We start from the raw sequence: 21,524 nt of genomic DNA on the forward strand, positions 1-21,524 counted from the left end.
AGAAAATTAAAAAATAATTTCTTCTAAGTATATAGGACCAATTGCAGATTTCAAAGATATATAAATAACATATTTATATATTATATTGGAGTTTTTAAGTATCTACCTAAAAGGGTCGTTAGAAAAAGAATCAATACATTATAATTTATAATTTAATTAATATAAATATATTAAAAATTAATAAAATCAATAATTACACAACAATTTGAATAAAAGTATTAAAGATTTGTCAGCTATTTTAAACTTTTGTATGCATATAAAAAATGTGTACATTCTTATTAACAAAACACTTATACTTATAATTAAAAGTATAAAAAAGTAATATGATTATAGTAACACAATTTATACTTAGAAATTAACTGTAATAAACTTTATACTTAAGAAACAATGAGAATATTTGTTTTCAATTTAAAATGTCTTTATATTTTACAAAAAAAAAACACAATAGATTAATATTAAAACCTAGTGAATAGTACTTAGTTATGTCATAATAGATAATACAATTCATAAATAAAGTGTTTAAATGGAAAAAAAATAATTATTTTGAAAAGTATTATTTTATTTTTTACCTTTAGTGTTATAATAATCACTCAGTATAACGTTAAATATATTACACATATACATTCATAAAGCCCTGTTCACACTATTTAATGTCAAATCTTTAAAGGTGTTTAAGGAGATTTATAGACAAATTAAATTAAATCATTAATTAGTACAACATTGTATCTTAGAATTATTTATCCTATCATTGTTAGGAACTTCTTCTGGATCAATTTCAACTTTTAAATTCGCTGGTGGTTTTGAACTTTCTACTATTTCTATAAGATTTCTACCAATTTTTGTGAATAAGTCTTGAATACCTGAAAAATAAATAAAAATATTATAGGCCATAGTTTTTTAATTAATCAAAATACTAAATCTTTGACAAAATCAATTTTATTTTTTGCTATAACTTAAGAATGAATAATCAAAGATACATGACCTTTTCACAGGTACTTGTTTGTTATTATCTTATCAGTAAGCTATATAAAATTTATCACCCCATCATAAATAAAAATTGTTTAAAACAATATAATAAATGTATTATAATTAAAAATAAATTTAAAAAATATATATTTATAATAGGTAATAATTATTATTATTATTGTTAACTAATAGCAACCAAACTAAAATATCAAACAACTAAAATTTCCATCATAAATCTCAAAATGTCTGAGAACCTCTCGAGGTTGGGCCTATCACTTTTTAAAGTAGCCTATGTCCTTTCTCAGTGTTTAAACTATCTATGTACCAAATTTCATTTAAATCGATTCAGTAGTTTCGGAGCCTATTATAAACAAATAATCAAATCTTTTCTTTTTATAATATTAGTGTAGATAACAAAAGCTAAAAACACACTAATATATTTATAATATAAAATGTAGTTTTCTTATTTCCTAAAATAGATTATTTATCACGAGATAAATACGATAATTGTAGGAAGAGTAATGGCACACTAATAAGTACTATACGAGTATCATGGTCAGTGCTGGATTAACCTACAAGCAAATTAAGCACTGCTTAAGGCCCTAGAAAAAATTAGGCCTATAATTCTTTAGATTTTGAATGAAGTGATGAATGTATTGATTTTACAATGATGTGTTTTTTTTTGTGTTTGTGTCTATGTACAGCATAACTTATCAAAATAATGCTTCATTTTTAAACTTTGGAGGTGGTTTCCGATGGCAAAGTGAATATCCTTGATACATTATGGAGGTCAATAGTAAATTTAATACAAGATTTTCCATAAGTTTGACTTACAACAATTTAAAAAAAAAAAATTGAACTTGGGCCAGTTAAAATATTTTTATCTTAAGTTAAAATTTTACAAAATCCTATGTATAATGTATACATATATTTTAGCATTCAACTATAATTTAAAAATGTGTTGGACTCGATTTTGACACATTTCTTTTTAATTTGTAGTTATCACCTTTTTTACTAGCCAATTAGGCCCATCTGATTTATTTGCTTAAGGCCCGTGAAACACTTAATCTGGCACTGAGCAAGGTGGAGTCATAACAAACAAGTACCTTTTCACCAAATATTTGTATTTATTATTTTTAAAATACAATAAAATATTAAAACAATTTTGTACTTTTTGAACTTTTAATAGACATGACATGTTTTTCCTATAATTGTTGATCAAAAATTATTTGCCAGGTGAAAATCCCTAAAAATTTACTACAAGGTACCAAATTAGTTGTTCTTATGTTTATATAAAAATATTAAAAATACATAAGCACAATTTTGTTTTTTATAATATGCATTTGACGTTAAAATTATAAGGAAATTTGTTAAAATCACAACTATTTTGTAGTCAGAAATGTATAAGAACCTAGAGATACCTAAGTTTTAAAATTTAATATAATATTCCTCATAAATAGTTCATATTGAAACCATAAAATTTAAAAATAAACAGATTATTCTTAATAGACATTTTAAATTCAGATTTGAACAAAATAACTTATTTAAACAAAAAAAACAACGTTAATTATTTTGTAATAATTTAAAAACATTATTCGTTACTTTTGGGAGATTTGTATGCTAAAAAAAATATAGTAAAGAGTATTTCACGTAAATATAATTTGTAAATTGTAAGTATTAATAAATCTTAAATCTTATTTAAATCTCACCTGTATTTGAGTAAACACTAGTTTCCCAATAATGGGCATTCACTGAATTAGCAAATTCTTCACCTTCATCATACATTATTGTTCGTGAATCTAATAGATCCGTTTTGTTACCAACTACATAATAAACCACAGGTGTGTCTGTATTTTTTCTTACTTCTGGAATTAAAATAAGTACCTAGTTAATATTATTTATTATATTATATTTACGAATACATATTAAATTAATAACAAAAGATAAGTTAAGTAATTTTTTACTATTTTTAGATAGCTTAAAATTGATTAAATACCATTTATCCAATTTTTAACTTGATTGAATGAGTCTCTGTCTGATACGTCAAAAACAATAGCAACTGCATCTGCATTTCTGTAATACATTGGAACTAAGCTACGAAACCGCTCTTGTCCAGCTGTATCCCAAACCTAAAAGTATACAACATATGATAATATAAATAATATTAATATTTTTAGTTTAAATTAGGTAACTAAATATAAAAATTACTTTTAAAGTAATTTGATAGTCTCGTAATGTAACTTTAGCATACATAAATGAAGCACCAATTGTTGCTTCGCATTCCTTTTTGAAATCACCTTTTATGTATCTAGTGATTATACTTGATTTACCCACTCCTAAAACATACGAATATTTATTAAGGTCTAAATTTCTAATGTACATCTATTTTTGTATATTTAAATAACATATTCTGTACATTAAATGGTAACTATAGTTTTAAAAACTTGCTATTAATTCTTAATAAAAGTCAAAAATAATTTTATTATGATTGCTGATTTACATTGATTACAAACTTTAAGCACACACCCTTAGGAAGATGTTGACCTGCATGTATGTATCCGTCTTACACACTAACAATATAATAAATGTTCATTCTCTAGTTTCAATAGTGTACTGTTAGTTTTGATATTAGAGTGAATTGACCTATTACAAATTTAAAGGTAAGATTATTAACTACAAAAAAAAAAAAATACAGGGCCCATGTAAGCTTTTATTGATATTATTTTTAAGTAAGTTATGATCATTTTAAAATGAACAGTTTCAAAAAGGTCATAACTTACATAAAAATAATAATATCAATAAAATGCTATGCAGGGCACTAGATCAGAGGTTCCCAACCTTTTTTGACTTGCAGCGCCCTTAGTCATTTTCTAAAAATCCAGAGGCACCCTATCGACTACTTCAGTTTTAATTAGCAGTGCATATGTATAAAAAAAAGTAGTAAGATGTAGGTACCTATAGTATATACACATATTATATTTTATAAAACAAATTTTTACATTGAAAATTAACTATATATTTTTATTTTTTAATATTATTGCATGAATAATATAATAAAAAATATATTTTAAATAATTTTACGAAACCCTAAATAAGGTACACAGCATCCCAGTTGGGAATCTTTGTTCTAAATAATAATCTTACTTTTAACTTTTTAATAGGTAAATTCATCTATTATCAAAACTAACAATACACTATTGAAACTTGTGAATGAAAATTTGTTATGTCTTAAATGTGTGAGACGGGGACAACACAAGTGGATAGAACGTCCTTTTAAATCAAATGGTTAGATAGGATCTTAATTTTAACTTTTAAACACTAAAAAAACATATCATATTATTATATTAAATATTAATAAAATATATAATAACATTACATTATGTATAGCTTCTTAGATTTTAAGCGTCTCTCAAATTGTGAGTAATTATAAATTTGTGTTTTTAAAACTATATAGACTAAGTTACTAAAAACCATTATAATATACATAAATATAATAATCATTTTTATTATAAAGTTCATTAGAACTGATATTGTCAATACAATGACCGTATATTTTTCGAATTTTCATCTAATAGTTTATCAATCACTGAGTGAATCACCATGTCCGATTTAAAAATAAATGAATATAGATTAATTACTTTTTTTACAACTAATTTTTGTCCAGTAAAACTGTATGGGTTGTAATGTAATTTCTTGCTAAAATTTGGCCATGGCAATAAAAGTAGTGAACAGAATTGACTTAAAAATCAATATTGACATACCATAAGATGGTAAGAATAGATTCATGGTTAAAATGTTAAAAATATTACTAGAGTAATAAAAATCTACATAATAGCCAAGTTCTCAAGTTTGCAAAATGTAGGATTTTTGGAAAAAAAAAAAAATCATTAATAAATCATTATTTTATGTTTCATTATCCAATTTCATCAACATTTGAACTTCAAAGACTTAACAAAAACGAAATGTGACAATTATTAAGATGACACAGTAAACTATATTTTTGTTATCAACAACAAACATGCAATCATTGGAAAATATACTGTTTAGTTAAATTATGATTTATAGGTAAATATTTCCATATACCTATATCTATTTAAAATATTGATGCATATTATATTTCAATTAATAAGATTATTTGTATGGGATTTTCATTAGATTTTAAATAATAAAGTTGCTATTTTGGTTAGATTATAACTGTATTATACACAGAAATAATAATAATAATAATATAGTATTATAGCGACTCATGACAAATGAGGAATCCAACAGAAAATATGACAAGTTCTATCTAATTTACCAGGTAAAAGAAATACATTGTTTATTTTTTTTGCAAGGAAAAATGTGAACTTAGCCCTTAAGTGTCTTCAGTAATTTCATCATTATAATATTTTACATTGTGCTCACAATTTAAAATGAATAATTGCAAATCATATTATGCGTAAATAAATAGGTGATATTAAAATATGTATAAGAAAAATTTTAATTTTTAATAATATAATCGGTAATATTTAATAATAATTATTTTTATTTGTTTAATAAGTACCTATACAATATGTTATATTGAATTGGTTTCAATGTAATTTTATAAATTAACTTACCCTGAGAGCCCATGAATACTAATTTGGCAGATAATCTCTTCATTGTTAAAATATATTATAACTATTTTTGTTTGCAATTTTATTCGATTATTTTAAGTATAACGTTTTTAACCCACAGTTGGTTAAAATAAACTACCTATGGGCTAATAGTTAAAAATATTAAAAAAAAAAAAAACAAACATTGAAATTTACTGATTAGGATTAAATGTGAGAGTAAAGTGATAGCTATTCAACTTTGTAAGGTTTCAATCAGTAAAAACAAAGAAGTATAAATGAAATATTTTATTTTTTAATTAAGTAGGTAATAAAATTGCCAACTATTATCTAGTCTAGTTAATAATATATTAATTTAGATTTGTTGCGCAATCAATAAAATTGAAGGAAGAGAAAATAATTATAAAAATAAAATATGTTAAGACAAAGTACTTATTACATAATCTTGTTTTTGTATTCATAAATAAGTGTAATAAGAAAATACAGATTACTCATTTCCATATAATATTTCAGTATATATATACATATATATAATATAGAAGGTTACAGCCTACAGCATACCTTATTGCCTATTGGCTGTACTCAGACGCTTCATTAATCCATTAGCCGGTCTCCCGGGTGCTCGCCACCCGGTAAACTGGTTTTTATCATTTTCAATTTTTACATTAACCACGATTGTAAATGTACCACAGAATCATCTGTGGATTTGATAATATCAAAGAACAAACAAGAAACGACACTCTCAACTCTATGACTCAAGGTCACCCATTTATTTAACACGGAAAGATAGGGAGTGTCGAACCCCTGATAATAATTTAATATTCTTTATAATCGTACTTACAATCACTGTTATCATCATTACTATAATTTTTTGTGATAAAATATAATTTTGCCGCCATTTCCAACAAGTATCATTATTCTTTATTTGAGTGTTGAGTCCATATCATTTTTCGGAAAATTGAAATCCACCAATAATAAGCATAATCACATAGCTACTAAGCTACTATAATAATATAATATAGTATATTGATATTAGTTCAGTATGAATAACAAAAATATTAAGTATGTGTAATAAATATTAAATTAAAAATATTGCTATTAAATGGTAATTTAATAGATGTAAAATAACGTACATATTAAATTATATTTATTTAGTATTCTATTTAGTTTTGTGTAAAAGTGTAATTGAAAAGCCATAAAATGGACTACTTGGATCCAGATGAAGAATATGAAATGATGCATGCGGATGAATTGGAAATGATGAATGAAATGGACTTTACAACCGATGGTAATTTCATCACATTTACATAATTTTATTGATTTATTAAATTATTTTTTATAATTAATATGTTTATGTATAAAAATAAGCAACTGTTTTTATTAAATGATTTCAGCTTGAAGGTTCTTAAATTTAATATAATTTATAAAATATAATATACTATACTCTTTCTAACTTAAGAATACATCAAATTGTAGACAAAAACATATTGTGTTTGCACATATTGCCCCTTATTACTGTGTGGTGGTACTGCCTTCACTTTCTCATCCAGTTATAGTTCTGTATTCATATTTCATGTATTATATTAAATGTCAAAATAATATTGTATGATACAATATTCTAGATAACAAAATATACCACTTTTGCAGCATTTTTAATTACTACCATATCTATGTGTAGACCTTTGTAATTGCTAAATCCAATTTGATAGAAATGTAATGGACATTAATTAATATAGTATCAAGAAAAAGTTAAATTTTTTAATATGACAGTAAAAAATCAGAAATCTTTTTTCCTGATACACTATTGCAGAATGCAGATACATAATTACTTGATGATGAATTTAGGGCTAGGATTTATATGCATTTGCATGTTTTTTTCCTTAAGTCCAAATTTAATGGTTGTCAGATTTGTCCACGATTTGGCTTATTCTCGTTTAAATAGAGCCAATTTATTTTTGCATATTTTTGCATATTTTGAACACAATGCATACAATTGCATATTTATAGATTTTTGGAAATTTGACTTTTTTTAACTTAAATTTTCAAATTTTTATAATTTATTGTTAATTTTAAATGGTGTTTTTTCATAAAATCGATAATTTTTGGTTTATCCGTCGAATTATTGTAAATATAAAGTATAACTATTATCTATCTAAGAAATCGATATTGATTAACTCCAGGATAAATCGCATTATTTAAAATATGCACAAATAACCTCGTGTGATGTGGAAAGGAGTTTTAGTCAGTATAAATCTATTTTACTTTCAAATCGCTGGATGTTTGTATTTGAAAATTATTGAAACAACACATTATAGTAGCATGTAATAATGATATAATATAAACTAATATTTAATATTTTAATGTAATAATAATACAATTTTGAATTATGATAAATAATAATACTCTAGAAATAATAAAAATTTGTTTTTGCATATTTTTGCATATTTTGGTAAATAAAATGCATATTTTACAATTTTTTATTGCATATAAATCCTAGCCCTAATGATGATAAAACAATCACTTTGTAAATTATTATAATTATTATAATAATACCATTTCTAATTTTCTATTTTATTTTTATTATTTATAGCTGTTAAAATATGCTCACCAAAAGATACAAGACGAAGTTTAAAGTTTTCTTCTAATGAAAAAGTTGAATCTGAAAGAAATATCAATTTGTCAAGTGAATTAAATGGTGTATTTCCTTTATCTCAAACATCAGTAGTTTCTTTTAATCTAGATGATAGTAATTCAGATGAAGTATGTTATATCTAAAGTCATTCATCACTTAATTCAAATGTATTATATTTAATGTTAATTTTTTGATTTCCAGGTACTACAAAGTACTTCAGAATCTATTACTATCAACAATAAAAGGTCTTTAAATGTTCAAGATCTATTTGGAAACACAGATGATATTAATTTTGATGATGAAGAGTGTAAGTTTTCAAATATTTATATAATCATTAAACTTAATATAAAATAATAATGTATTTATTTTCTATTTAAAACAAAAATAAATGCAAATATTGTCAATTACGATTAATATTAGTTGTTAATACATTTTCAATTTTATTTTAGTGGAACCTGTATTAAAACGTCCAAAAGTAGATGATCCATTATCTGACAAAGATATTAAACAGCAAGAATTAATAAAAAAAATCATTGATCAAAGAAAAATATTCAAATCTGGGAAAAGATTCAATTTTTTATCATCTACATCTTACAATAGCTTAAGGTAATTTTTATAATTTTTGTAAATTAATATAATTCATTATTTGTAAAAACTAAAGTGCCTATAGTTAGTCTGGATCTGTACTTAAAATTATTGAAAATTAATATTATAGTACCTAATTATTATTATGCTTTTAAATTTTTAAGAAGTATGTAAAAAATGCATAATATGTATGCTAAATTTTTGAAATAAGTTTTTGTTAAAATATACATTTAAACGCATTTTATACTTCTTTTTATGAATTTTCTGCTAAGTAAAATATCACAATTTCTTTACCCTGCTTTTGTTTTTACAATTAAAAAAAAAATCCTCTTAACAAACAATGCAATAGTGTAATACTGCAGTAGCTTTGAGCTCTGGGGTTGCAGGCTCTTGATTTTTTTTCCGATTTTATCCTAGAGGTCAGATTATTTGAAATTAATTCGTATACAGTTATGGTCATAAATGTGATTATATTAAACCATATTATTATCTATTGATTAATACAATTATAGGGTTAAAGTTAAGATATTTTTATGTTTAACAGTTTTCAGTATGTCTTTATAAAAATTAAGAAATTATAATTTCAACAATTTTCTGACATTTAAATTACATTATTAAAAGTATTAAAAAATATAAAATGATATATAATAATAGTATTTTGTTTTCTTATGCATACTAAAAATATTAAATACTTTGTCAAAAGATCTAAAGGGTGAAAAACCTCTCAGGGGAGGTAGCTACCTCTGCTTCCTCTCTATCTATACATTTATGTTTGTACCAAATTAATAGTATCAGAATAAATAAAAGTTTTGTAATAATATTTTATTATCTATTCTTAAATATATATTTTTTGATTAAAAAATTGTTATACTGCATGATTTCTAGTCATATTCGTCCTTATGAAAGTGTATCAAGGAGAGTGCCATCATGGTCTTTTTTTCCTGCAAGTGATGATGAAAATCAAAGATTATACATTCGTTTTCGATCCGCGGATGCTGTACAAGAAGAAGTATTTTAAATATATTTATCACAATTTAGAACAAATACTTTATTATGAACTTAATTTAAAATTCTTGTACTTATTTTCTATGATTCAGATATCAAGTTTATCGTGGCATACAAAATCAGTACAATTGCTTTCAGAGCCTATTGATGAATTGATTGCACGTGCTTATGAGAAGGTTTCATTATTTATTTATTACTTACATTATATAATTCATAGAGTAACATCTATTTATTTTTAAGAATTATATTTTTACCAAATGTATAGGATTTATTATAAATATATATATAGATATTTTTTGATGTAGTCCAGTGGTTTGATATTTTTTTTGATATCTAGAGTTCTGCTTTATTTTTAATTTTAAACAGCTTGTTTGATTTCTTGATCAATCATATTATTATAAACATTGGATATTAGTGTAAAAATATTGAAAAATCATCAAATAATGTTGATAAATGTTACAGAATAAAAGAAGAAGAATTTTAATAGCCAGTCTTCCTTGCTATTATTTTCATCCCTACTACGCTTATCTCACAATTTTGATCTTCTAAATTTCTGTGATTTGTTTTGAACATATTTGACATATTTTGCTGTAAGTTGCGTTAGTTGGACAATGTTTTATAGTTGATGAAGAAGTCGAATAAGTTGATTTGGAATAGCACAAGAGAAGTGAAGGAAAAACACCTTCAAGGAGGAGGGACAAAAAAGCTAATACTTGGTATTGAACATATTATATGGAACAATACACCAACTATGCTGAAAAATAGTGATATATATTTGTATTTTATAATAAATCATACATTTTGGAGAAAAATAATAAATAATAAATAGATTTTTTTTTTTAAATGGACTTTACTTTTCAAGTTAATTTTGTATCATAGATTTTTAATAATCAATATTTTTTTACTTAGATTGAGAATAATGAAGCTATGCGATCAGGAATAAATCAAAATGACGTTAATGTCTTGGGGAATGATATTGATAATACAGCAGAATTGTGGGTTCAGAAATATAAGCCAAATAGATATTTGGATTTGTTAAGTGATGAAAGTACTAATAGAATGTTATTGCATTGGCTAAAACTATGGGATAAAGTAGTATTCAATAAGGAAGTCAACAAAAAAAGAAAAGCTACTAATGATGTTTATGATAAATCAGCAGGTATAATTTTAAGAACTTTTATAGCATGCATATTATTTTCTCTGACAGACATAGTGGAGGTGATATTGGTTCTTACTTGATCAAGTGATACAAGTCTCTATGTTCAAGTATTGTCCCATAGACACATATTTTGGATTAGTAGTGTTGGTATCTATAAACTAATATTTATGGCTTATTAAAAAATTTTCAATTCAAGAGTACCTGGGTTATAAACCCATTCAGCTTTTTTTTTTTATTTGAGTACTGCAAACACATTTAAGCATAGCATGTATTTGTTAATACATAATTTTATTACAAATGTGTCTCATGGGATTTAAAAAAAAAAAAAAAAATAGGTAATGCCACTGATATAATTTCCACCACACTTAAAATATTATATTCTGTGATATTGGAAATTTTTGTATTTACATAAAGTAATATAATGGATATATTTAACATTTGGTTGATATTTATATTATTTTAAAATTGTATAATTCTCATTATTATACAGCTTACCTAATATTAGTATAAGTATTTTATAAATATTAGAAGAAAAAAAATAATTTGTGTTTTATTAACTTAAATATTCAATTATTGTTTCATAACTATGTGTTTTATGAGTTTTAAATTTAATATAGGAAATAAATTTACAAAAAAGAATCAAACTTTAGATGAAGGATTGGATGAAAATAATTGTCCTAAGTATAAATTAGCATTGCTATGTGGACCACCTGGTCTTGGGAAAACTACTTTAGCTCATTTGGTAGCTCGACAAGCAGGTACTTTATTTTTATAATAGTTGTGTAAAAATTATATCTTATATTTATATTATTTATATTTTTAGGCTATAATGTTGTTGAAATGAATGCTAGTGATGATCGTAACATTAGTGGTTTTAAAAGACAACTTGAAGCTACTACACAAATGTGTTCTGTGATGAGTAATGATTCAAGGCCTAATTGTTTAGTGTTGGATGAAATTGATGGAGCACCTGTTGTAAGTATTATATATATTGTAGTGACTTTATACATGGTTAATATAATAAGTCACGGGTTACAAAATTACTGTATACAAAAACTTAATTTGACCTACAGTCTAGAAATTTATTTTCTGATGATAAATTAAATGAAGTTTTCATTAATTTTCATTGTATATAATATATGTAAGTAATACCTAGGTACTAGGTATATTCAATTTTGATAGTCATCAAAAACTTGTTGAATTTCTAAAGTGACCTTATTAAAATACTGATTAGTGATCTTTGATACAATAATAATCAATTTCACTATAAATATATTTAGTTACAAATTATTATTTTGTATTGTTTCAAATATGTTATTTATTTTATGAATGCAAATAATGTAAAAAAAAAAAAATAATAATTATCAAGATTAAATACATTATATTTTTTTTCATGTTCACAACATTGTGTAATTAATAAATCTAGTCAATAGGCTAGTGATTTTTTTTGGAAAAATTATGATTTTATAAAAAGCAGGAAACATGGTTTTGTAATTTTATATATACGGAATATAAAACAAAAATAATAGTTTTAACTATATCTTCAGAATTCTTCAAAATTCTTTATTAGTAGCTTAATAAAAAATTATGAGTTTTATTTTGTATGTAGTGTTAAAACTGTTTTTTTCAATAAAATATTGATTTTAAATTTTTATTGATACTTAACTAAAAAATATGTATTCAATTATTTTCAGGCATCTATTGATTTTTTAATAAAGTTTGCTACAGAAAAACGTGTAACTCGTAAAAAAAAAACTGATAAAAAAGAAGAAAAAGGTTCCATATTAAAAAGACCAATTATTTGTATTTGTAATGATGTTTATGTACCAGCTTTGAGAAATTTGAGACAACACGCTTTTGTATTAAATTTTCCACCTACTTCATCAGTTAGGTAAGTTATTATCTGATATTTCTATAATAACTATGTATATTTTTTAATTTTTTATAAAAAATATTTTAGAATCTGTACGTACAAAATAATACAAAGAGTAAATAGGTTATATTATGTATTTATAACATAAAAAAATAATATTTTTGCTTAGATTGGTAGAAAGATTAATGGAAATATCAAGTTATGAAAACATTAAAACAGATATGGGTGCAATGACCGCACTTGGCACCAAAACAAATAATGATATAAGATCATGTTTGTCAACATTGTCATGTTTTAAAAATCAATCAGTACGTTTATCGCATGTGAAAAATGCAAACATTGGCTCAAAAGATATGCAAAAAGGACTTTTTACTGTATGGCAAGAAATATTTCAAATAAAAAAAAGGTAATACTTTTGATTTAATTTTTATTAATAATTATTAATTGTATGAATGTTAATTTATATATGTTTAATGTTCATATTAGCTGTTTTGAGAACAATCCAAATAGTACAAGTGACGGTTTTTCAAGTCATAATAATGTTATGAAAGACAGGTAAAATAATTTATTTGGTTTTTTATACAATTAAGGTTGAATGGTCATCTTTATCTTTATATTAAAAAATAATCCACTATTCTCTCATAAATGTTATTTTCTTGCTTTATCATTTGTATTATAAAAAAAATTTTCATATTTAATGTTATAATTGATACCTATAATCTAGAAATTAATAAAGTATTTTACTTTTTTTTTTTTTTTTAGAATAAACAGTGTTTTAAAAACTGTTCAGAGCTATGGAGATTATGAAAAGCTTAGTCAAGGGATTTTTGAAAATTATTTAATCCTAAAGCACAAAGATTCATCATTAACAAATGTACCTATGCCAATTATTTATTTTACATTAATATGTTATTTTTATTATTATTTTTTTTTAAATTTAGATTACTGAAGGCTTAGAATGGTTTTGTAATTTTGATAAGACGATGCATGTGATTAATTCTTCCCAGAATTACTCTTTATTTCCTTATTTGCCATATAATTTTGCTACATGGCATTGTTTATTTGCTACATTTACATGGCCTAAAATTACTTACCCAAGTGCTGCATATGAAGTGAGTTTTATTTTTTAATTGAATTAGTTAATATTATCTGATAGTAGGAAAGACTTGCTGGATTAGAGACTTTTGATTATTATATTAATTTGATAAAGAATATTGTTTATTATATTTTAACTATTTGGATAATTTAAAAATTTAATTATATTTAATGCACATAAAAACAAAATATATTTTTATGAATATCTTTAAATTTTATTAGATACTTAGACTAAATTAATTAGCTGTATTCTCTTAGATTGTTGTAATATGAGGGAGAGGATATGAGGATATAGGGAGAAAGGTATAATTAGTGGGGCTTTAAAGCCTGAGTGCATTGAGCTCTTAGTAAATCTATTCTTTAACTACCATGATAAAAGATCTTATTTTATGATATCTGACGTTTAGACTTAAAATTGGTTGTGTTTACTGTTTAGTATTTATTACATGCTATTAAAAAAGCTCAGGCACTCATCTAATCTTTGATAGTCTATTACTGTATTAGTAATTTTTATAAGTTATAACTAAGTATTGGGTGTTTAATATAAACAATAGGTGAGAAATTAGGGAAATAAGAATGTTTTTATAGATTTGTTAAGTTACAAAATTAGATTTTTATTAAAAGTTAGTTAAAGTATAAAAAGAAAATTGAGAAAAAATAATCCAACATTAAACCATTCTAATAGTATGGGGTATGAAGAACAAAAAATAACATAATAGTTATTTAAAAAAAATACTATCAATATAATAATATATAATATTCATTACTTTAAATATATTTTAATAGATATATACCTATTTATATGTATTTGATTTAGTGTAATTTAAATAAAATAATTTGATTAAATTACACGACTTATTGTTGCTGTTGTTAATGGTATCTTCTTTGGAAAAAATAGTATTAATATTCTATAATGGATAATAGTTGAAAATATAGTCTTATAATAACATGGTGGTAGTGAGTGGTACTTGTATTTACTATTTTTATATGAATATATTATAGAATTTTTTTACTTTTGTAGTCTTAAAAGTTAAAATCTTATATTTTTACATTGCAAATAAGTAATAACCTTACATAATAGCATATTTGAGTATAATTATTGTTATGACATTGACAAATTAGGGTTCAAAAAAAAAAAAAAAATTGAAAAAAATATATTGATGTTTAACTTGTAGATACTTATGAAATAATACTTGTAGGAGACTCTAACAAATAATCAATAGATTAATCATAACACTGACTAAAATATATTATAACAACACCAATATTGGGGTAATTTAGCAATTACGAACAATTTAATATGTTAGAAGCATCTACAGTGAATGTGATAATGTATGTAATTTTAAGCTGATTATACTATAACTGTATGGTTGCTGCACCTCAGGCACATATTCCTCTGCCACTCTTAATAAGGGCCAATGTATAGAAAATAATGCATTATTTATCTTTTATGAATTAATTATATTTATTAGGCAACAATGAAAAAAAACAAATATAAACAAATCATGGATGAATTAATGTCTGGTATTATTCCAAGTATTCGAACATTTCTACATCGTGATCAAGTTTTATTAGACACTATGCCATTACTTATGCATATTGCTGTTCCAAATCTTAGATCTGTAAGTGAAAACACTAACATAAACTTAAGCATTTGCTTCTATTTTTATAGTTTTTATTTAAAAATTAATGATTACATTTTTGACTTGTAGATTAGTACACAATTGTTTACTCAAAAAGAAAAAGAAGATCTTGCAAAAGTTGTCAATATCATGATTGATTATGGCTTAAATTTTTTTCAAGAAAGAGATGCTGATGGGTCTTTTAATTTTGTTCTTACTCCGTAAGTAACACATCAATTAAATATTATTAGAAATCTAAATAATATTTTACAAAATCTTTTTATCTCTGTATCATTTAGATAATATGATTATTTGCCGGGAGGAAGTAATGCGAAAGCAGTCCCCTCCCAGTTGTCGGTTTAAACTGCAAAAAAAAAAAAAGATAATATGATTGTTATACAGTAAATTAAAAAAAGTTAGAATAATTATGTAATGTACGTTAATAAATCCTTTATTTGTGTTTGTGGAATACTACAAATACATGCATAATTGTATGAGGAGATAAATTTCAACTTTGGCAGTTTTTTCAAATTAAATTTAATAGTTAGGCCCATATTTAAGAAAAGGCTTGGAGGGGCAGTCGTGCAGTCGCAATATTAAAATAAGGTTTAGGGACGACAAAATATTGAAACGGTCAAAAATGTAAATTTTATTAGTAGTTATATTGTTTATTACTGAGTTATATTTTATATTTTTATATTAATGTAACTATTTACTACTTACAACCAATTTCAGTCTTGTGTAAAGTACAAAAAATATAGAAACAAAAAAAAAATTTTTTTTTTTTTTATAGTGTGCTGTTAGTTTTGATAATAGAGTAAATAGATCTATTATAAAATTTAATAAAATTTAAAAGTAAGACTATAAGTATTAAATAGGCCTCCATATTAGCTTTTATTGATATTATTATTTTTAACTAAGTTATGATCATTTTAAAATATATAGTTCCAAAATGGTCATAATCAAGGCTCGGAACTTTAGGCATTTGCATATTTGTTTAGAAAGTGCATATTGAACTTCTGGTTCGATACAAATTTGATCCATACTACGTATATTTCAAATACAAAAATTTTTGTTGCATAATTTTGCATATTTCGTCATTTTTTGTACGAATTAGCATATTTTAGGTTTTAGAACATTTTTATGCATATTTCATAAATTTAACGAAAACAATTTTTTTTTTACAAATCTATAGTTACCTAAACAAAAAAATATTAGATATTTTACATAATAAATTCATCAAAAAATACGTCAACGGCTATTTTTGTATTGCTCCCAATGCATTTAACATTAATATCGATATAATATTTAGTACTGAGGAATGAGAACTCATAATAGTGATTGCCGGGTGCCGACCGGCCGCGGGCCGGCCCGTATTTATTTTTATCCAAATTTATTACGGCATTCATATAATATGTTGTACCATGATATAAATAAATTGTATAATCCTAGATAATTTGTAAACAATTGTATTTAACCACTATGTGTCTATGTCGTTATCAGTATTTATATTTTATACATAATATTAATTCTGTTCATTGTAAATACTACGGTCTACGTGCGTCGGCTTGCGAGTGACTTCACTGTACAGTGCGCATTAGTCAGTTTTCAGTATTCCGCCTGTCGCGTGTCGCAGTGATCATATTTTTATTTATAATTTTTTTATTAATATTTCTGATTTAACGATGCCTAAAGATAAGCAACCATTATCTAGGCGCCTTAAAACTTTAATTTCCGAGTTCGGCGAAGACGTGTTCTCTATTGATAATGTAGTTCTATTTTGCAAACTTTGCGAAGTTAAAGTGGATCCCGAAAGACGATCTAGTATTATACAGCACATCAAAACAGAAAAACATCGTCGTTCTATAGAACGTCAAATAAATCAGAAAACAAAAAACAACCAACAACTACTTACCAATCTAACGTCGAAAAAATCGACTTTCAGTATGGATTTATGCAGAGCTTTTATATCAGCTAATATTCCGCTGAACAAATTACAAAATACAGAGTTTCGTAAATTCTTACAATTGTACACACAAAAAGATGTACCCACTGAATCGACAATTAGAAAGTTCTATCTTGATGATTGTTACGAGGAAATGATGGCAAATATAAGACAACGTGTGTTTTTAAAAAAAATTTGAATATCGATCGATGAAACGACCGACGCTGAGGGGAGACAAATTGCAAATGCCATCATAGGAACTCTAGAAGAAGATAGAGCAGGTGACATATTTTTATTAAATACCGATGCATTAGAAAAAACAAACCACTCAACTGTATGCAAATTTTTTGATAAATCGCTCAGTATTTTGTGGCCTGACGGAATCAAACACGATGATGTGTTATTATTTCTATCGGATGCGGCGCCCTATATGGTTAAGTGTGGAAAATCACTTAATGCATTATACTCAAAAATGGTACATGTGACGTGCGCTGCGCATGGTCTCCACAGGACTGCTGAAGAGGTACGTGGACAATTTGGCACGATCGATAAAATTATATCGAATGTCAAAAAAATTTTTAAAAAAGCGCCATCGCGTGTTCAGATATTTAAAACACATGCTCCGAATATCCCCTTACCACCAGAGCCAGTAATCACACGCTGGGGCACGTGGCTAAATGCTAGCATTTATTACTGCGAATATTACAAACAAATTTGTGAAATTGTGGAAATGTTAGACTCAGAAGACGCTTCAAGTATAAAAATAGCAAAAAAAAATTTGGTAAAAACATGTGTCAAAAGTAATCTGGTATACATAAAATCAAATTTTAAAGTACTTTCAGATTCAATTTTAAAATTACAAAAAAAAAATATGCCTTTAGCTGAATCTTTGGATATTCTGGAAAAAGTTCAAGTTCAATTACAAATTGCTCAGGGTAATGATGGGCAAAAAGTATATAAGAAATTTGAAACTGTTTTAAACAAAAACAGCGGACTCAAAATACTAAAACAGATATCAAAAATAATTGGCGGAGAAAGTGACAACATGGATGCTCTACCTGAAGATCTTACCACAAATGATTTAAGTTTTTACAAGTTTGCTCCAATTACATCAGTTGATGTGGAGAGATCTTTCTCTATTTATAAAAATCTCTTGACCGACAATAGAAGATCATTTAAACTCGAGAACATAAGGAAACACCTCTTACTTCAGTGCAACACAGGTAAAAAAAAATTAACCTATCTAATTGTTTAAATATTTATTGATTCTATTTTTTTTTTAGTAGGAAATCAAGAAGATTAGTTTGTTGAAGGTATACAATATACATACAGGAAGACAGTAATACATAGCAGTGTGCAAAAAGTTTATTTTTTTTCCTCATATACTTACTTAATTTTAATTTTCAAATTTTTTTTTTAATTATTTTTTATTCAATAAATTGCATTTATACCGCATTTTACCGCATATTATGATGTTTTTTAACGCATATGTATGTGCATATTTGAGTACTTTTTAGCGCATAAAGTTCCGAGCCTTGGTCATAATATATTAACAGCATACTATTGACACTGGTAAATGAAAATTTGTTATGTCGTACATATGTAAGACAGAGATAACACCAGTGGATATGGCATCCTCTTAATTTTTTTTAATTTATATATAATGGATAAAAAGTATAATTTAATGGTTAAATAGTTTAGCCCACCAAAGTATACACTATATATTTAAAAGTTATATTATTTAAAGTGACTAATTTTATCTAAAACACCTTAGATAAAAAATATTGTCAGTATACGTTAAACGAGTTTCTACTGTACATGTGTAAGATTGAGACAATGCATGCTGATACGATATCCTTATGAAAATAACTATTTTTACCTTTAATGCAGAAAATAACATATTCATTTGAAATAAAAGCCATGTAAAAATGATAAATAAGTAATAATATTGTATCATACATTTTTTAGATGTGTTGACGATGCAGTAAGATTTCCTGGGTTGGATACATTTCCAACATCTAGCTATGCTACCAAACAACTTATTTCTAGAGAAATAGAATTGGAAAATTTGAGAAAGAGAATGCCTTCTGCAGAACTTAATAATGTTACTGTAGAACCTGATCAGTTTGATGAAAATGAAAAAAATATTTCTACTCCAAAAAGTGTTAAAGGTCAATGAATATGTTATTATTATTATATTTTGTAAGATTATCAGTATTTAGAAAAACTTTATAAAATAAGTTTTTTTTTGTTAGTACGGTGTATAATATCCCCCCCCCCTTAGCTTTAGTATAGCAATATATATAGTAATTTAAAATCTTAGAATGGTGGGAATTAAGTCTTTATGTAAGAGGACTGAAAATTGTTACAATCAGTTTTAGTCAAAAACTTGTAGACAAACTACCAACATGAATTTGTTGTGAAAACTTATTAAATTAAATACTCTTAGGACACTTGATTTCCATTAGAGGCGATATTCTGTGGCTCACGTGCTCTCCGTATTTAACCCATTATGATTTTTTGCTTTGGGGTTATGTTAAATCTCTGGTTTATAAATATCATCCAAGAAATCGGAAAACTTTAAAAGAAGCAATTATTATAGAAATTCATCATTTACCTCAAGTAATGCTTGAAAAATTAATGCAAAACTTCGGGCACCAACTTGACTAAAATTTTGTTTAAAAATACATAAATAAAAATTTTCAATATTGCCCAATACTATAAATATATGTAAAAAAAATTTGATAACTAAAATTGTTCTTTTTTATTTGCCTTCAAAACTAGGGAGAGTATTTTGCTGCACTTAATAGTGTAATTATAATATAATAAATCATAAATTCCAATTTATTGATAAATAAAATTTAAAATAAAGACAATTATATATCATATTTAAAAATATATTAATATTTATTAAACAAACAGAAATTAAATTAATATTTCTTTTTTAATGTCAAATTTATAGATATTTTGATATTTTTAATGAATAACATTAAACAATGATTATTGGATTTTGGGTAGAGAGTTGCATATTTTCTTTTGTTGATTAATGAATCAGTTACCTGTTGGCTACTATACACTTACTTGACCTATCAGATATTCTAATCAAGATTCTTGATGTACTCGTTTACCCTATTTTTCTGTATACTCAAATTCAAAATGTGGGTATGAATTAATTTGGCTACTACTATACATTTTATTTTTAAAAATAACAAATTACTAGAACTGTATTTATATTTTATATATATTTATTTAATACATATATACTATTTTTATACAATGTAATTATAATAAATAATAATCATTAAAGTATTATAATAATTATAACTGTATAATTATTGTATTAGGTGCCAGAAATAAGCAAGTAACACCTAATCATTTACAAAGACTTACACCCAAAATTGTTGGCCCTACAAAAGTTACTGTAAGTATAGTTATAATTTATATATAATTATGATTATTGAAAATGTTAAGAATGAAAAATTTATTTATTTTTCATATTAAGTTTGAAAGTGAATAGAAAACTCCATTTTAATTATATATTATGCATGTAATATATTTTTATTTTAATTGTTTTAAAAATAAGCGCAGGATGATCTTTTAAATTTTTATCATATTTCATAATCTACAAAATTTTAAATATTTTATTATTGTTATATTTGTATCCTCTTTTAATTTGTAAAACCGCATTGATTAGAAGTTAGGACACTTATGAATTGGTTGCTGTTTTACCATTCCACATATTCGATACAGTTTGCAGTTGGTTAATACGTGGTTTAGTTTTATGTTGAATTGAGAAAAGGTATCTAATACTTTAGTAAAGTATCAGTTATTCAGTCATGAGTGAGCAAATAATATTTTAAACTTTAAAAATGTTAAGCGTTATTTAAACGAATATTTGTTAAATGTCCGTTAACAATGGTTTTATAAAACAACTCTTGGCAGTATTTTCTTATGATTACAGTTTAATACTTAGGGAGGAAGTTACCCGAGTGGAACATTTCGATTTGCTTCATTAATTTCAGTATCTTATAGACAATATACCGTACAATG

General features: G+C 24.7%; 3 protein-coding genes across 4 annotated transcripts in view; 2 read left to right on the forward strand and 1 right to left on the reverse strand.

The window, feature by feature from the left end:
• Positions 1–230: 230 nt before the first annotated feature.
• LOC114131023 (uncharacterized) lies at positions 231–6,001 on the reverse strand. The gene is made up of 5 exons (XM_027996146.2): positions 5,565–6,001; positions 3,175–3,302; positions 2,963–3,095; positions 2,676–2,831; positions 231–860 (listed from the first exon to the last, which is right to left on the reverse strand). The coding sequence occupies exons 1-5, from the start codon at positions 5,605–5,607 to the stop codon at positions 706–708; spliced, it is 615 nt and encodes a 204-aa protein (XP_027851947.1). The 5' UTR covers positions 5,608–6,001; the 3' UTR covers positions 231–705.
• Positions 6,002–6,111: 110 nt separating this feature from the next.
• LOC114131022 (chromosome transmission fidelity protein 18 homolog) overlaps positions 6,112–21,524 on the forward strand; it is a 29,101-nt gene continuing 13,688 nt past the window's right edge. The window contains exons 1-19 of the mRNA XM_050202832.1: positions 6,112–6,620; positions 6,726–6,846; positions 8,149–8,318; positions 8,392–8,497; positions 8,640–8,796; positions 9,661–9,784; positions 9,873–9,956; positions 10,690–10,939; positions 11,557–11,697; positions 11,763–11,914; positions 12,634–12,830; positions 12,982–13,218; positions 13,299–13,367; positions 13,575–13,686; positions 13,754–13,924; positions 15,380–15,529; positions 15,620–15,750; positions 19,443–19,645; positions 20,819–20,895. Coding sequence (XP_050058789.1) covers positions 6,759–6,846; positions 8,149–8,318; positions 8,392–8,497; positions 8,640–8,796; positions 9,661–9,784; positions 9,873–9,956; positions 10,690–10,939; positions 11,557–11,697; positions 11,763–11,914; positions 12,634–12,830; positions 12,982–13,218; positions 13,299–13,367; positions 13,575–13,686; positions 13,754–13,924; positions 15,380–15,529; positions 15,620–15,750; positions 19,443–19,645; positions 20,819–20,895 — 2,619 coding nt within the window. The 5' untranslated portion in view covers positions 6,112–6,620; positions 6,726–6,758. The remainder of the gene's footprint in view (positions 6,621–6,725; positions 6,847–8,148; positions 8,319–8,391; positions 8,498–8,639; positions 8,797–9,660; positions 9,785–9,872; positions 9,957–10,689; positions 10,940–11,556; positions 11,698–11,762; positions 11,915–12,633; positions 12,831–12,981; positions 13,219–13,298; positions 13,368–13,574; positions 13,687–13,753; positions 13,925–15,379; positions 15,530–15,619; positions 15,751–19,442; positions 19,646–20,818; positions 20,896–21,524) is intronic.
• On the forward strand, positions 16,487–18,850 carry LOC126550756 (uncharacterized). 2 transcript variants are annotated; one of them, XM_050202835.1, is made up of 2 exons: positions 16,487–18,697; positions 18,761–18,850. In XM_050202835.1, the coding sequence occupies exons 1-2, from the start codon at positions 17,905–17,907 to the stop codon at positions 18,775–18,777; spliced, it is 810 nt and encodes a 269-aa protein (XP_050058792.1). In that variant the 5' UTR covers positions 16,487–17,904; the 3' UTR covers positions 18,778–18,850. The 2 variants fall into 2 exon arrangements, with proteins under 2 accessions (XP_050058792.1, XP_050058791.1); XM_050202834.1 differs by having other exon boundaries at positions 18,758–18,844.

Source organism: Aphis gossypii, chromosome 3 (genome assembly GCF_020184175.1).
Source record: "Aphis gossypii isolate Hap1 chromosome 3, ASM2018417v2, whole genome shotgun sequence".
In the NCBI taxonomy this organism is placed as follows: domain Eukaryota; kingdom Metazoa; phylum Arthropoda; class Insecta; order Hemiptera; family Aphididae; genus Aphis; species Aphis gossypii.

Bases quoted from the DNA above. Each gene is read 5' to 3' on its own strand.
- LOC114131023 (XM_027996146.2), bottom strand. From the start codon at position 5,607: ATGAAGAGATTATCTGCCAAATTAGTATTCATGGGCTCTCAGG. The intron at 3,303-5,564 runs GTAAGTTAATTT...CGTATGTTTTAG, and splicing joins AGTATTCATGGGCTCTCAGG to GAGTGGGTAAATCAAGTATA. The intron at 3,096-3,174 runs GTAATTTTTATA...GTATACTTTTAG, and splicing joins ACTATCAAATTACTTTAAAA to GTTTGGGATACAGCTGGACA.
- LOC126550756 (XM_050202834.1), top strand. From the start codon at position 17,905: ATGGTTAAGTGTGGAAAATCACTTAATGCATTATACTCAAAAATGGTA. The intron at 18,698-18,757 runs GTAAAAAAAAAT...TTTTTTTTTTAG, and splicing joins CTTACTTCAGTGCAACACAG to TAGGAAATCAAGAAGATTAG.